Source organism: Thermoascus crustaceus, assembly GCF_041956765.1.
Source record: "Thermoascus crustaceus strain CBS 181.67 unplaced genomic scaffold VTN00scaffold_3, whole genome shotgun sequence".
Classification (NCBI taxonomy): Eukaryota; Fungi; Ascomycota; class Eurotiomycetes; order Eurotiales; family Thermoascaceae; genus Thermoascus; species Thermoascus crustaceus.
Window position 1 is genome coordinate 641,245 of NW_027192529.1, and position 13,331 is coordinate 654,575.

At 46.7% G+C, this 13,331-nt stretch overlaps 4 protein-coding genes across 4 annotated transcripts; 1 reads left to right on the top strand and 3 right to left on the bottom strand.

Moving 5' to 3' along the window:
- Positions 1-96: 96 nt before the first annotated feature.
- Positions 97-733, bottom strand: VTN00DRAFT_5418 (uncharacterized protein; the record flags this gene model as incomplete). Its single annotated transcript, XM_069431947.1, has 2 exons — positions 97-176; positions 247-733. The coding sequence occupies 2 exons, from the start codon at positions 731-733 to the stop codon at positions 97-99; spliced, it is 567 nt and encodes a 188-aa protein (XP_069287855.1).
- A 3,119-nt stretch (positions 734-3,852) lies between these two features.
- On the top strand, positions 3,853-5,301 carry VTN00DRAFT_5419 (uncharacterized protein; the record flags this gene model as incomplete). The annotated part of the gene is made up of 1 exon (XM_069431948.1): positions 3,853-5,301. One exon carries the CDS (start codon positions 3,853-3,855, stop codon positions 5,299-5,301), a length of 1,449 nt encoding a protein of 482 aa, XP_069287856.1.
- A 1,500-nt stretch (positions 5,302-6,801) lies between these two features.
- VTN00DRAFT_5420 (uncharacterized protein) lies at positions 6,802-7,575 on the bottom strand (the record flags this gene model as incomplete). Its single annotated transcript, XM_069431950.1, has 1 exon — positions 6,802-7,575. The coding sequence occupies one exon, from the start codon at positions 7,573-7,575 to the stop codon at positions 6,802-6,804; it is 774 nt and encodes a 257-aa protein (XP_069287857.1).
- Positions 7,576-11,124: 3,549 nt separating this feature from the next.
- VTN00DRAFT_5421 (uncharacterized protein) lies at positions 11,125-11,653 on the bottom strand (the record flags this gene model as incomplete). The annotated part of the gene is made up of 2 exons (XM_069431951.1): positions 11,125-11,220; positions 11,276-11,653. 2 exons carry the CDS (start codon positions 11,651-11,653, stop codon positions 11,125-11,127), a joined length of 474 nt encoding a protein of 157 aa, XP_069287858.1.
- Positions 11,654-13,331: the final 1,678 nt, after the last annotated feature.

Genomic DNA, 13,331 nt, shown 5'->3' on the forward strand with positions numbered 1-13,331 from the left:
TTTACCCCGACCCCTCGCCATAGGCGATATGCAGGCTACCACTATCTCTATCTCTCTATATATCTATTTACAGTGGACCATTACTTCCCGACAAATTTAGAGCCTCATCAAGGCCTGTGGTGGCCTAGGTGCCTGTTTCTCTGTTTTGCGGCCCTCTTGGCGCGCGGCTTCGAACCCTTTGAGATGCTTCCGCCAAGTCCAGTACTGCACCAATTGTACCGTCTTGGGCGGAGTTACTTAGCCTACATTCCTTACTTTCTTGCCCGCGTCCTCCTAGCATAAACATCGTATTGTTGAATGCGTCCTCAATCTTTCTCCGTAGTTCCCGGCGTTGATCTCTCAATTTCAGACAGTCCACCAGGACATGAACCACCGTTTCCTTGGCCCCGCACTCACACCTGTCGTCTTCTCGGAGCCGATGCAGCTTGCCGTGCGTTGCCAGCCACGAGTGGCCGGTTCGTAGCTGTGTTAGCAGGTAGGTTCGACTACGCGGCAGCGAACTATAAAGGCGTCTTGCGCGGACGGATGGTAGCGTGGCATCAAGACGGCGGAGATGTGCTCCCTTGCTCAACGATTTCCACTCGGTCTCCGACTCGGTGGAGGTTTTGTCTCGAATGAACCCCTTGTCGCGGGATAACAGGTTGTGGAAGGGATACTGTCTGTCCGGGCCTGCTGCTTCCTTGGCCAGTCGATCTGCCGCGTCGTTTCCCGGGTTATTGCTGTGTCCGGGCATCTTCTACTGGAGCCAAATTTGAGTTCCTTGCGCCCTGAGCTCTTCAGCCTTCTTCAGCATGGCATGAACAGTGCGTTGGCCAGGTTTGTTGGATGGATTAGCAATCGCCTGTAGCGCGGACTTGCTGTCGCATAGAATGGTCATTGACCGCCTGCCCGTGGTCTCGGCACTTTGAATCTTTGGCATTTGGCGAATCAGCTCCGTAGCCAGCAGTATTCCAATGAGCTCGGCTGCATGCACCGACCAGTGATCCGTCGATCCAATCGAGACCAAGGGACAGTGGTGTAAACCCGCAAATTCACCGAAGAAATAGCTTGACTAGAAAATGTTATTTTCTACGAACGCATGGTTCTTTAAATCACTATTTAGATACCCTTATATTGCTTAAAAATATCTGAATACAGACCTGGGTTTGCTTCATAAACAGGGTCCAACTGCCATTGACCAACTCAATTCCATTATGTAACAAGGCGACGCTGCCAATGACGTCGAATAGACATAATTCGTTCTCAACCCATCCTCACACCATTCCTAAAGCCGTCCTGTGTCCCCTTGGAAATACCAGGTTCATATCCTTTTAGGTGAAACCAGAAGTTTTAGGGCTAATGAACTGAATTAATAAGGATGAGGATTTTCACAGAAGATAGGAAGGATGACTACTGTTGGGGTTTATTATATCCAGGTATGATCAATATATAAAGCGTACAATGATCGCGAAACCCGTAGTGCGGGATCAATGCATCTTTAAACCATGGACCAAGCCCCAGATGGATATCTACTAAGCCATGCGGTATGTGAACAACTCCGCACATACCACCAGCATAAACATCAGCGGGCTACCAAACACATTATCTAGCTGTATGAGACGCTTTGTAACAATGTTATGGCTGAGAAGGCTTCAATTGCTCAATCCCAACTGAACACAATCAATTGTTGAATCAGGGAGTTAAACCGGGAGTGGTACCTTCCAGAAAACCTGGGTATCATTGACTACGGAGCAATGATGTACAGCTGGTATCGCATACAAGATAAACAGGCGATTTATCTTAGCCATGAGGGGCTTCTGCAGGTGGAAGCAGTACCCGAAGGGATGGAGTCGACTACCTCCCCCACATGATTACACTTACTTTCCTTTTCAGGCCCGGTACCGGAAGAAAGAACGGGATATACTGACGCTTTGGCTCAGACTCATATGGCAGATGCTAAAAAGGAGTGTTCTATTGGAGCTGGTCGATGAATTGGAGAGCAAGCTCATGGCACATGGGGAAGATATCTATCAAAACCTTTCCAAGTCAGCTCTTCCTTGCGAGACGGCGCCGCCATTGGACGTGTTATCAGTGCTGTCATGCCTACATAGTATGAGCACATTGCTTTCTGCAAACATAATTCCACAGACCCTTCAGGATTACGAGAATACGAGGAAGGAATTTCGACGCACGGTTGAATTGCACGGATACCCTCTCAACTAGGTTCCAGCAGACTTTAGCCAGGAGCTGGGCACATAGTTTTATAAAGTAAGCGCTCCTCTGTTTCCCTTTTTTGAGGGATATGGGTCTACGGGGATGATTGCTCTAGAGCACTGGCTATTGAAAGGGAGAAGAAAAAAGCCTTGTCTCTTGGACCATCATTCCAGCTCTGTTAAGATCGCCCTTCCATTCAAATCTTAAAAAATCACCACTAATCAGCATCCTACTGTTCACTATAGTTCTACAACCGCTCAATGAAGAAAACCGGCACTGGAAGGCAGTGGTTAGACGAGGAGATTATCATCGCGATTTATTTTACCTCTCGATATGTCCGACCTACAACGCTCTCTCGCCTTCTTCAACGCCGAGAGTACCAACGTTCTGCCTCTTCTGTTAGCAGGAAAATAAAAACATATCCTCAATCAGGAACCATCTCTTCAACTTCAGAACGACTGTTGGGACTTGGATGCGGTAGATGCGTGGATTGACAATCTATCATACAGTCATGAGGCTGTAAGTGATTTAATTGAATTCACATTTGAGGATGCTGAGATAATGTCAGAAGTAAGCTAGTGTTACGGCACAGCGTAGAGATCACTGACAAGGCTGATGAAGGGACGTCTAGTCACGTGGCCATACTGGATCGTCTACGATCCACCTCCATGATCCATGGTCATGGTCCAGCGGATAGGTATTTCCGGGCAGAACTCAGCATGTATATAAGACGCTGCTTAACCATGGGGATTAGGACCCCGTGGTCAACTCAAATAGCAATCTTGATAGCAACATTGCTAGTAACGGCCTATTCATCTATCCCTTTCTCTTGCTTTCTGTCCTCAAGATAAACCCAACGAGCCTCCGCCTAAGAAGTCTTAGGCCCGCCGTTACACCTAACAGGCGCTCAAGGCCAACAGCTTGCCCAGGAAGCTGAGCAGATACAGATGGGGGAGTAGGATAGAGTGTCTAAGAAATGAGCACCACTGTGGTCCAGTAACTGCGATGTGGTTGGTCATACTAGTGTCAATTGTCCTAAGAAATAGCCTTTTATTTTATGTACATAACTTCATTTATTGCGTGCTGTTAGGTAGCTAGATTTTTAATATATTGGTGTTGCGGTGTTTTCGGAGTTATAGGTCCGCCGCTCGCTGTCCTGCGCCGCTCGTTGTCCGATTACGTTCATACTAGTTCATAAATCATCAAATTTCATCATTATCTACTTGTACTGTACCCTGCAAGGAACTCCGCTCCCACTTAGGGAACTGTGTAAATTGGAGGAGTTCGCTCCACTCTGCTCGGCTTGGACGTTTGATCGGATGAATTTAATAAGAACATTGCTTTCTATAACTATTTCGGCGTCTATCTATGGACATGGCAGTAAATTTCTGATGCAGAATTATGTACTTGAAATATCCAGACATTGTCTACACCATGCTACCATGATGAGGGCAGCGCAGTGACGAATCGGGTGAGCTAGACAGGAAAGGAACTGAACTGTACCTATTTACCTAGGAACTCAAGTACGATATCTTCTCCCACGAGTAACCGAACTCGAACACGAACACGAGGAAAATACCACCCTCTGTCCCTCGACGAACCCTGCATATTTCCCACCTGTCTCAACTCAACCATCTCCAACGATTCACATTCACAACAATGGCTACAACGACCAAATACGACATCATCATGATCGGCTCCGGGCAATCCGGGACCCCCCTTGCAGCCGCATTCGCCAAAGCAGGACGAAAGACAGCGCTGATCGAACGCGAGCACCTAGGCGGATGTTGCATCAACGAAGGCTGCACCCCCACAAAAACACTGATCGCATCTGGCAGAGTAGCCTATCTCACGCGCCGAGCACCCGATTATGGCGTTCACACGACAGACCAAAAAGAAGTGATGAAGAATGACGTCACAATCGATATGGTCAGGGTCCGACAGCGCAGACGTGACATGGTCGACTCGTTTCGCGCGAGCACTGAGCGGAAGACGAAAGAGGCGGGCGTCGATATTCTGACTGGAGAAGCGAGTTTTCTGGACACAAAGACATTGAAAGTGAAAACGACCAAGGACGGGTGCGGGAGTGAGAGGCTCGTGGAGGGACAGACGATCTTTATCAACACGGGAAATCGGCCGGCGCCGCCTAAGCTCAATGGCATTGAGACGATTGACAAGGGGCGAGTGTTGGATTCAACGTCTATTCAAGAGTTGGATACCGTGCCAGGCCATCTGGTCGTTGTTGGGGGCGGATATGTCGGCATCGAGTTTGCACATTTATTCCACAGACTAGGCGCCAAAGTGACGATCCTCCACCGCGGAACGCAGTTGCTTCCACAGGAAGATAAAGACATTACGGACAGGCTGCTGGAGATCTTCAGAGAGGACGGGCTGACAGTGTACCTGGAAGCGAACACCACAAGCATCTCACCATCTTCACCAGACACCTTTGACCTCGCGATCCGGTTCAAAGAAGGCGCCAAAACGGTGACAGGCACGCACATCCTTTTCGCCGCTGGTCGGATCCCCAACACGGACGCGCTCAACCTGCAAGCCGCCGGCGTCAAAACAGACAGCAAGGGCTACATCGCGACGAACGAGTATCTCGAGACGTCGACGCCATCCATCTATGCGCTGGGCGACGTCAAGGGCGGGCCGGCATTCACGCACATCTCGTACGACGACTTCCGCATCATCCGGGATAATCTGCTTACGCCGTCGGGTGAAGGCCGCAAGCTGTCGACCAGAGACCGAATCGTGCCGTACGTCGTGTATACCGACCCGCAAGTCGGACATGTCGGGCTGCACGAGCAAGAAGCACGAAGCAAATTTCCTGACCGGAAAATCCTAACAGCGACGATGCCAATGAGCTATGTGGCGCGAGCACTGGAGACGGGGGAGCCAAGGGGGGTGATGAAGGCTGTAGTCGATGGGGAGACGGGATTGATTTTGGGATTTACGTGTTTGGCGACGGAGGGGGGAGAAGTGATGAGTATGGTTGAGACGGCGATGATTGGGGGGATGCCGTACCAAAAACTGCGGGATGCCGTCTGGGTGCACCCGACGTGGGCGGAGAGCTTGAATAATGTGTGGGCGTATTTGAAGTAGCCTGTCATATTATATTGTTGTGTGAGGAATGATAGAGAAAATTATTATCTGGTTAGGACAATATAGTCACCATCTATCAGCTGAACTACTGTACAGTACGTATTTACATAAAGTGCCGATTTACTACCAGATCAGGCAATAGTACCTGAGGATAGCCGCTAAGTGCTCATTTTACCGATTTTGAACCGCTAACAGCGAGCTCAATTGAATCTGAACTGGTCCATGCTTGCCGAAGCTATGGCCTTGATATTGTCGTCTATAATCCACTCGCGGGTGGTCTTTTCTCCGGATCATATAAAGCCAGGGATATCCCCGCAGACAGTAGATACAGTGAGAAATCCCCACTTGGCCAGATGTATAGAAACCGCTACTTCAAGGATGCAACTTTCAATGCTCTCAGCGTGTGAGCCCATCCAGCTGAAAACTATCACACTCTTATTGGATGACCTCCTTACATCTAAAACACTCAGCGACTTGGCATCTGCACACAGCCACCAACTGATGTAAACCAGGTTGGGAAGTAGAGTAGTGTCAGCCGAATATTACCACTATAACCTAGTGGTATGCCAAGAAGCCTATGAGCCTAGTCAGCACGCGCCGATCCAGGCATCTCGAAGGCCAGAATCCCTGCAATAAAGAAACTATACTGCCTATACCCATGATTGGCTATTTTACGCTTGCAATACCCCTTTATATTGCATCGATACATCATTCTTTCGGAATCGTTCGATATATCCATATTCAGAAGGTCTTAACCCCTAATTCCATGAGGTAAATGATAGCCAGTTAGTTAGGTAGATTCGAATAATCTGAGCTTTCATCATCATACCTTCGGATTACTAGGTTCGCGCAGTCTGACAATCTCTTACCGTGACGGAGTTTGTAGGTTGGATTAAGCAGCTGCGTAGGCGTTAGGTGTGACGGCGCGGTAGGCACCTAGGCGGTAAGGTAGGTGGTGTGGAGTATTCCTTTGAGCATTCCTCTGTCTCTGGGATACTGCCGGTCCTACTCGCCTATATATCTCATGTTGCACGAAGCCCTGCAAATTCTTTCCTTGCTTTTCCTTCTCATGCTTTTGATTCTGTATGACTAGCTACCGTAGTAATACATCATTTTACTATGACTGAGCGCCGTCACATTAGGTAGTCACATAATATTTGATTACTAGTGGGCTCTCCACCAATAGCCTCGCCCATCTAGTTAATGGCTTTCTGAATTAGCTACTTCAACCAAATCTGAGTGGAGTTGCATGTCAGGCCATCATTATTCTGCTTTATAGCTATCAAATGTCTTCCCGCACCAGTAGCCTCAAGGAATCATTACAGCTAGCCTATTTTTCAGACCAGGTCCAGTATTTTGATGGTAGATAACATCATTCACAAAAATACTCGCACCCCAAACACTCCAATTTCAATCTCATAGCTTAAAGCCAAGATGTAAACTAACTGACTGCAGAATAAATTACTTGAATACCCTTGAACTTTATATGGTATTGAAGCTTCACTGTTCTGACACAGAATGGTATGCCGAGTGTGACGGCGTGGCAAGAAAGTCATGAAACTTCTGGTAAGGCTTCATCTGCAGGTTTCGGAGCTGGTGTCGAGCCGCCATGCGTTGGCTGGGGTCAAAGAAGATTGATTTCAGATGTTGGAAGATCTCTTCAGCATTCTGGTAGGTATTCAACGAACCTTCGCGAAATCGGGGAGCAGTGTGTTTAGCAGCGCGACCGCCAATTCGGTTCTGGACATAGGCAATCCGGAATAATTCATTTGAGTAATGGTCAGCATTAGCATTCAGCTTGCTTCGCATCCGGGACAGCCAGTCATCAAATTTGGGGTCTTTTCCGTCGGTCAGGATAGGTGGATCAGGTAATTTCACCGATCTATGGGGTTGTTCAGGAGCTGGGGTTCCACGGCTCTCACGACATTCTAGAGATAGTTCAACATAGGCTTCCTTGTAACGATCTCGTTCGGCAATCAATTTATCAATCTGTTGGCCACAAGCTTCAAATTGCTGTTGCAGGTTGGTTTCGCGATGCTGAGCAAGTTCAAGTTGATGTTTCATTTCATCTTGATGGAAGTCCCACATTCGGAGGAGCCCTTCAAAGAGGCCCTTCGGATTAGTTCGGCATTTCTTAAGGAATTCGTCTAGGGAGATTGTCTGAGGAGTATTGTTTTCTTCTGGGAGAAAGGAAACCCGGCGTAGTTCTCCAGCTTCGTCAGTTCCAGTGTTGCTGGGGTTCGGTTCTTGGGGGTTGTCAGTTGGTCGAGCCATTCTGGATTCTTTGTTGGGAGTCCTAGATTCGTAACTCTAGATATTTGATCTGGATCTGTAGGTTCTGGATATTCTTGAAGAGGTTTTTTATCCCACAAACGCGTAGCAGGCTGCATATCCTCCAGACCGCAAGGCATAATCAGGGAGAAAGAAGAAGTTAAAGTAAAAAGAAATAGAAGATGCTTTTGATTATGTGACGGCGCTCAGTCATAGTATTATTAGCTAAAACTACGGTAGCTTGTCATACAGAATCAAGAGCATGAGAGGAAAAGAAAGGAAAGAATTTGCAGAGCTTCGTGCAACATGAAATATATAGGGAAGTAGGACCGGCAGTATCCCAGAGACAAAGAAATGCTCAACGCCTAGATGCCTGCCGCGCCGTCACAGTTTCTTCTTCAGTTCCTGGAAGGCTTCTAAGCATCAGATATCAAATTTGAAAGTGTGGAAGATATGCCCTCCTACCCAATTAGGCCTAGCCTCTCGCGTGTCTATGTTATTCCACATTCGTGTAAACATTTAGAATCCTCTTTCAAGCAGTAATAATATCATCATCATCTCATAGAGTTCCGCCTCCTTCTCCCATAGAAAGGGATATCCTTGCAGGTCAAGTTGAACAGTGGGCGAGCAATGTGACTATAGTCCTTAATAAAGCGCCGGTAGAAATTGCAGAATCCAAAGAAAGACTGAACTTTCTTAACAGTACTTGGGACCAGCCAGTTTGTAATCACTGCTACTTTCTCAGGGTCAACCTCAACGCCGTTGGTGCCAACTATAAAGCCTAAATACTTCATCTGAGTAACATAAAATAATAAAACTCGCACTTTTTGATATCTGCTTGTAACCCAGCCCTGTGAAGCCGGTTCAACACCTTTATGACATGTTCCTGGTGTTCTAGTTCATCCTGGGAATAGATAAGAATATCGTCAATAGACACTGTCATAAACTGGTCCAGGTAGTCCAGGAAGATGTCATTGACATAGCGCTGAAAGGTTGCAGGCCCATTAGTCAGTCCAAAAGGCATCACCTTATACTTATAGGCCCCATATCGGGTTCTAAAGGTTGTCAAATCTTCTGAGCTCGGATCCATTCGTATCTTATGAAATGCTTGACGGATTTCCAGCTTTGTAAAGATCTTTGCCTGACTTAAGCGTTCCAAGGTCTCGTCAATCAATGGCAGGGGGTATCTGTTCTTCTTGGTGATAGTGTTCAGCTTTCAGTAATCCACGCAGAGGCGTAGGCCTCCATTAGCCTTCCTGACAAACAGTATGGGTGATGCAAAAGGTGCTCCGCTAGGGACTATGAAGCCCTTGTCCAGATTCTCCATCAAGTACTTCTTGGTGGCTTCCAATTCTTCTGCAGACTGCTTGTATAGGGGACTATATCCCAGGGAGTTTTCACCAGTCAGACACGAAGCCAACCGGTTGGGGGTTCGAATCGGACTGGGCGTAAGTGCATTCCCCCCCATCTTTTGGGGATTTGAGGATGCCAGCTACCTGAGGAGGCCTTGCGGCTGACAGGGTGTCTTTGTGATCCCTGGGGGCTAGCTTATATGGCTTCCCGAGGCGCCTATGGACATGCCTGGCTGCTAAGACCTGGAGGTGCTGGGGGCAGCTCCTAGGTAAGGCGGGGGTGATGTGATGGCGTGGCAAGAAGCTATATAAGCCAGAGCAGTACGAAGCCGTTGGCTTTGTATCCTAGTTTTTTGCCAGTAGTGCAGTGGTTTGGCTCCTAGAACGCTCCCTAGGAACCACATCATGACACCAAGGGCTACTTTTCTAAATACAAGATGACACTCATCAACAAAAAAAGGGGGAGTTTGAAAACTTGCAATGTGACTGGTTAGTTGAATTCTCCATCTGCCACTTTTTATGAATCCATGCTTTTTGAGTCTTGCCAAGGACCGGAACATGCATTTTCCATTGTCTTTGTTCTCTGCAGTTGACTACAGAGCTGAAAACCAGTTGAAAGCAGTCATGAGGGCATTTATTTTTCTTCATGTCTACATTCAAACAGGGGTTGGATGCATGTATGAGCTGTTCAGCCTCATGGCAGCCATAGACGCTATTTGGCGCACCTTTAGCCTTGTTGAGGCAGTTGTGGTGCCGCTGGAATCCATGCTGCTGCAAGGCTTCAAACAATCAAATATGCTGTTGTTTTTATTGGATTTTTGAACATCGACCCCTAATGAAAAAGAAAGAAAGAAACGGAATGATGACGACGCAGTGCAACAGAGCTAAACAGATGATAGCCATATGATATTTGAATACACATGAAATGCCAGCATCTTCTGTTATGCATAAGATGTCAAGGTAATAACCAAGTGTTGTTCCGTGTCATTCCACACTACCCTGCCGTTGAGAGTAACTTTCCACTTGATAGAATAGTGAATACAGCTCGGAGGATTTTATGATATGGACTTTCCTTTTCCAATCAGCCAATTGGAGTAATGGGAGTTTATTCGACTCTGACTGTTTCTGATGTGAGGTAGAAGAGTCTTCATCAAGCGCATGGTCAGGGGCGGTAGGACTGGGAGTAGACAGTGTGACTGGTACATGGATGAACTCGTTGAGTGTGGTGTGCAATCGGGCAAATCGGTCCCATTGCTCAAATGTTTCAAATGTTAACATACTGTGGATGTTGAAGGGACTCCGCTGACTTCAGCTCTCATAGTACTTTCCAGTTCTACAGCACTTCTGTAAATACAGGTGCAATCTGGTATACAGCCAGTTTCCAGTTAGATTGAGATAGTCTGGATCTGCAGTTCATTAGCCTCATAAAGTATGCTCTGCAGGAGGAAAACAAACATAACTGTCACCAAGAATATTGTTCTGTAGAGCACTATTGAGAAAAGATTGTGCTGTGATTCTTAAGACTTAAGAGGGTAAAGATGCAGGTATAACCTGCCAGCATGTGCACAACCAATTATACCAAAGGATGCCAGGAGACTTGTTGAGGTGATTGCTGTAATCACATGGAAGAAGAAACACATCATATTCACATGCAAGGTTGTTCCACGTGCATATTGACTACAGTTCTTCCCTTCCTTGAAAGATACCTTTTCAGTGGTCGCTTATGAGCCTAACTTGCGGTTGACGTACTAAAGCATCGCGCCATCATCATGAATCTAGTTCTTAACTCAACTAGGCCACCCCCGCAGGATCTGTGGTCAGCTTGTGACCGCGTTCAATGTACGACATCAAGTGCCAAAGCTGGACGCAAGGCAATTCCGTCAAGTATGAAAGCGGTGCAGCAAGCTATTCTGAATCCTCCCAAGCTCTCACCGGATGGACCTCGCAGTATCCTGGACGTGACGTATGAATTCATGAAGGTAGTCTTCAATACCAATATGTAAGCATACGTTCCGTAGGAAATAGTATCAAAAGGACTGTAGGAGACAATGGACAAGAACAATGGAACAACAAGTTGGAGGAAAGGCAAAGGAAATGATCTGAGGAAGGCTTAGTTTCCAGCTCATTGATATGTTTAAGTGCAGCAACATGAAATTATCAGACAACCCCAAAGGTCGCTGTCATAAAATATTTCCGGCGATTAATGAATAATATTTTTGTGTTCCCCTGCGACATCGACGACACCGGGCCTGTAAAGCATCCATGGCCATATAGGGGCCACAGTCGTAACAATTTCCTATTACAGGTTTCGTTATGTATAGGTCAAGCACATCTTTTATAAAATCAGGCACTTCAATCGCAGTCTTTTCGTAGACTTCCCGGGCAGATGGGTCGAGATACTTTTCAAGGTTGATCCTGGCGAAACGGGTCACCTTATCTCTGAGAGACTTTACCGACGGTGCTGTCAAGGTGTAAACATCTGGAATAGACTCCAAGAATTCTAAAGCGGTGGAAGAGCTTTCGAGTCTGTTTGAGTACTCCTCTGATGAGAGCATCTGGAGTGCCTTGACGTCGTATTTATCTGCCAACGCGAACATTCTCGCATGAACTTGGAGCGTAGAAATAGGCGGGGCGCATTCTTGATCTGCGGTCTGCATGCTTTCATCATAGTTCGCAGTGTAAAGGTAATCCACAAATTTCTGAACCATGGGTAATGAGTCACCGTTCATTTCGTAAACTTCTGATGATGCTTCCTGTGGTATGATCAGATTTGGCTATTATATTGGCTCTAAATGGAGCCCTTGCCTTGAAAGGCCCTATACAGGCAGCACGCAGAACCGCTGATTGAGAACACACTATGACCTTGTGCACTTGAAAATGTTCACCTTCACAAACTAAGGTGAAATCGGTAAATTCTCCGCGCATTCGACTCCTATGCCGTCATCAGTGTCGTAAGAGAAGCAGACAGTTGTAAGATCAACCAACTCGGATACAGCATTCATAACTCCCTCAAAATCTGCAAAAGGCGCTTTCTTGTCCATGATATGGGAATCCGAGTTGCGTAATTTAATCAAACACAGGGCAAGGAATGATCGAGCTTCTTGTGACAGACTAAAGCTGAGAGCTATTAAGCCAAGATGGATACAGAAGAATTCGTTAGAGAAGGAAAGAAAAGATGAACAAGAAGATGAAGCAGTTGTTGCAGCTGTTGCAGCTGTTATATGTGCGCGATGCTAACCTGATCAGGAAATGGACAGGCAAACAACAAAGAAACAAGCTGAATCCACTGGTGACGCGCGCAGAGCACACAGTGTGACGGCGCAGCATGGACTGACTGATAGAACTGAGTCTGGAAGGCGGCATGGTTCTGCTGCACCAATCCGTCTATATCTTGGAACTCCCACCATGCCCGTAATTCTTCTTTCTTTCCTCATGCGCTGGATCTTGTAGGACTAGCTACCATAGTTAATACACTAACTGCTATGCCTGAGCGCTGTCACATTATCCAAAGCATCTTCTATTCCTTTCCACTTTAACTTCTTCTTTCTCCCTGATTACGCCTTGTGGTCTGGAGGATATGCAGCCTGCTACGCGTTTGTGGGATAGACAACCTCTTCAAGAATATCCAGAACCTACAGATCCAGATCAAGAATCCCTAGAATCAAAATATCCAGAATTAAGAATCTAGAACTCCCAACAGAGAATCCAAAATGGCTCGACCAACTGTGAGATAAATAGTCAGTTAGTTAGGTAGATTCGAATAATCAGAGCTTTCATCATCATAACTTCGGATTACTAGGTTCGTGCAGTTTGACAGTAACATTGCTAGTAACGGCCTATTCATCTATCTCTTTTCCTTGCTTTCTGTCTTCAAGATAAACCCAACGAGCCTCCGCTTAAGAAGTCTTAGGTCCGCCGTTACACACAGATTCTGCTGGCAGGATAGAGCAGTATAAATTGTCCAGTTCTCCCAGGCCCTCCTTGAAAAGAGATTAGAAAATATAAGTATAAACAGAAAACCCTATTGACGCCTACTATGCATAAAATCCTATGAAGGAAACCCGCCCTGATGCGTGTCCCAGGGCAAGAGTACTATTATTAACCACTGAACAGCTGGGCCGATACTCAGGAGGAAGCCACAGTACCTTTCTGCCGTGGAGGGTTACCCACTGACGGTCAAGTATAAATATCTCGACATTCGCCCGAGGTGAATTGGAGGTATTATTGTCATACCAGGACTGGATATCAAGGGATCCCAGATTGGTGCTCAGATATGAACCATCTTCAGAAAATTTCAGGTCATCAACTACTCCTTTAATCCTTGAGGTCTGCCGCAGGACGCCCGTGGCGGTGTCCCAGAGCCTGACTGTCTTGTCTCTTGAGCCGGACACCAGGAGTCGGCTGTCA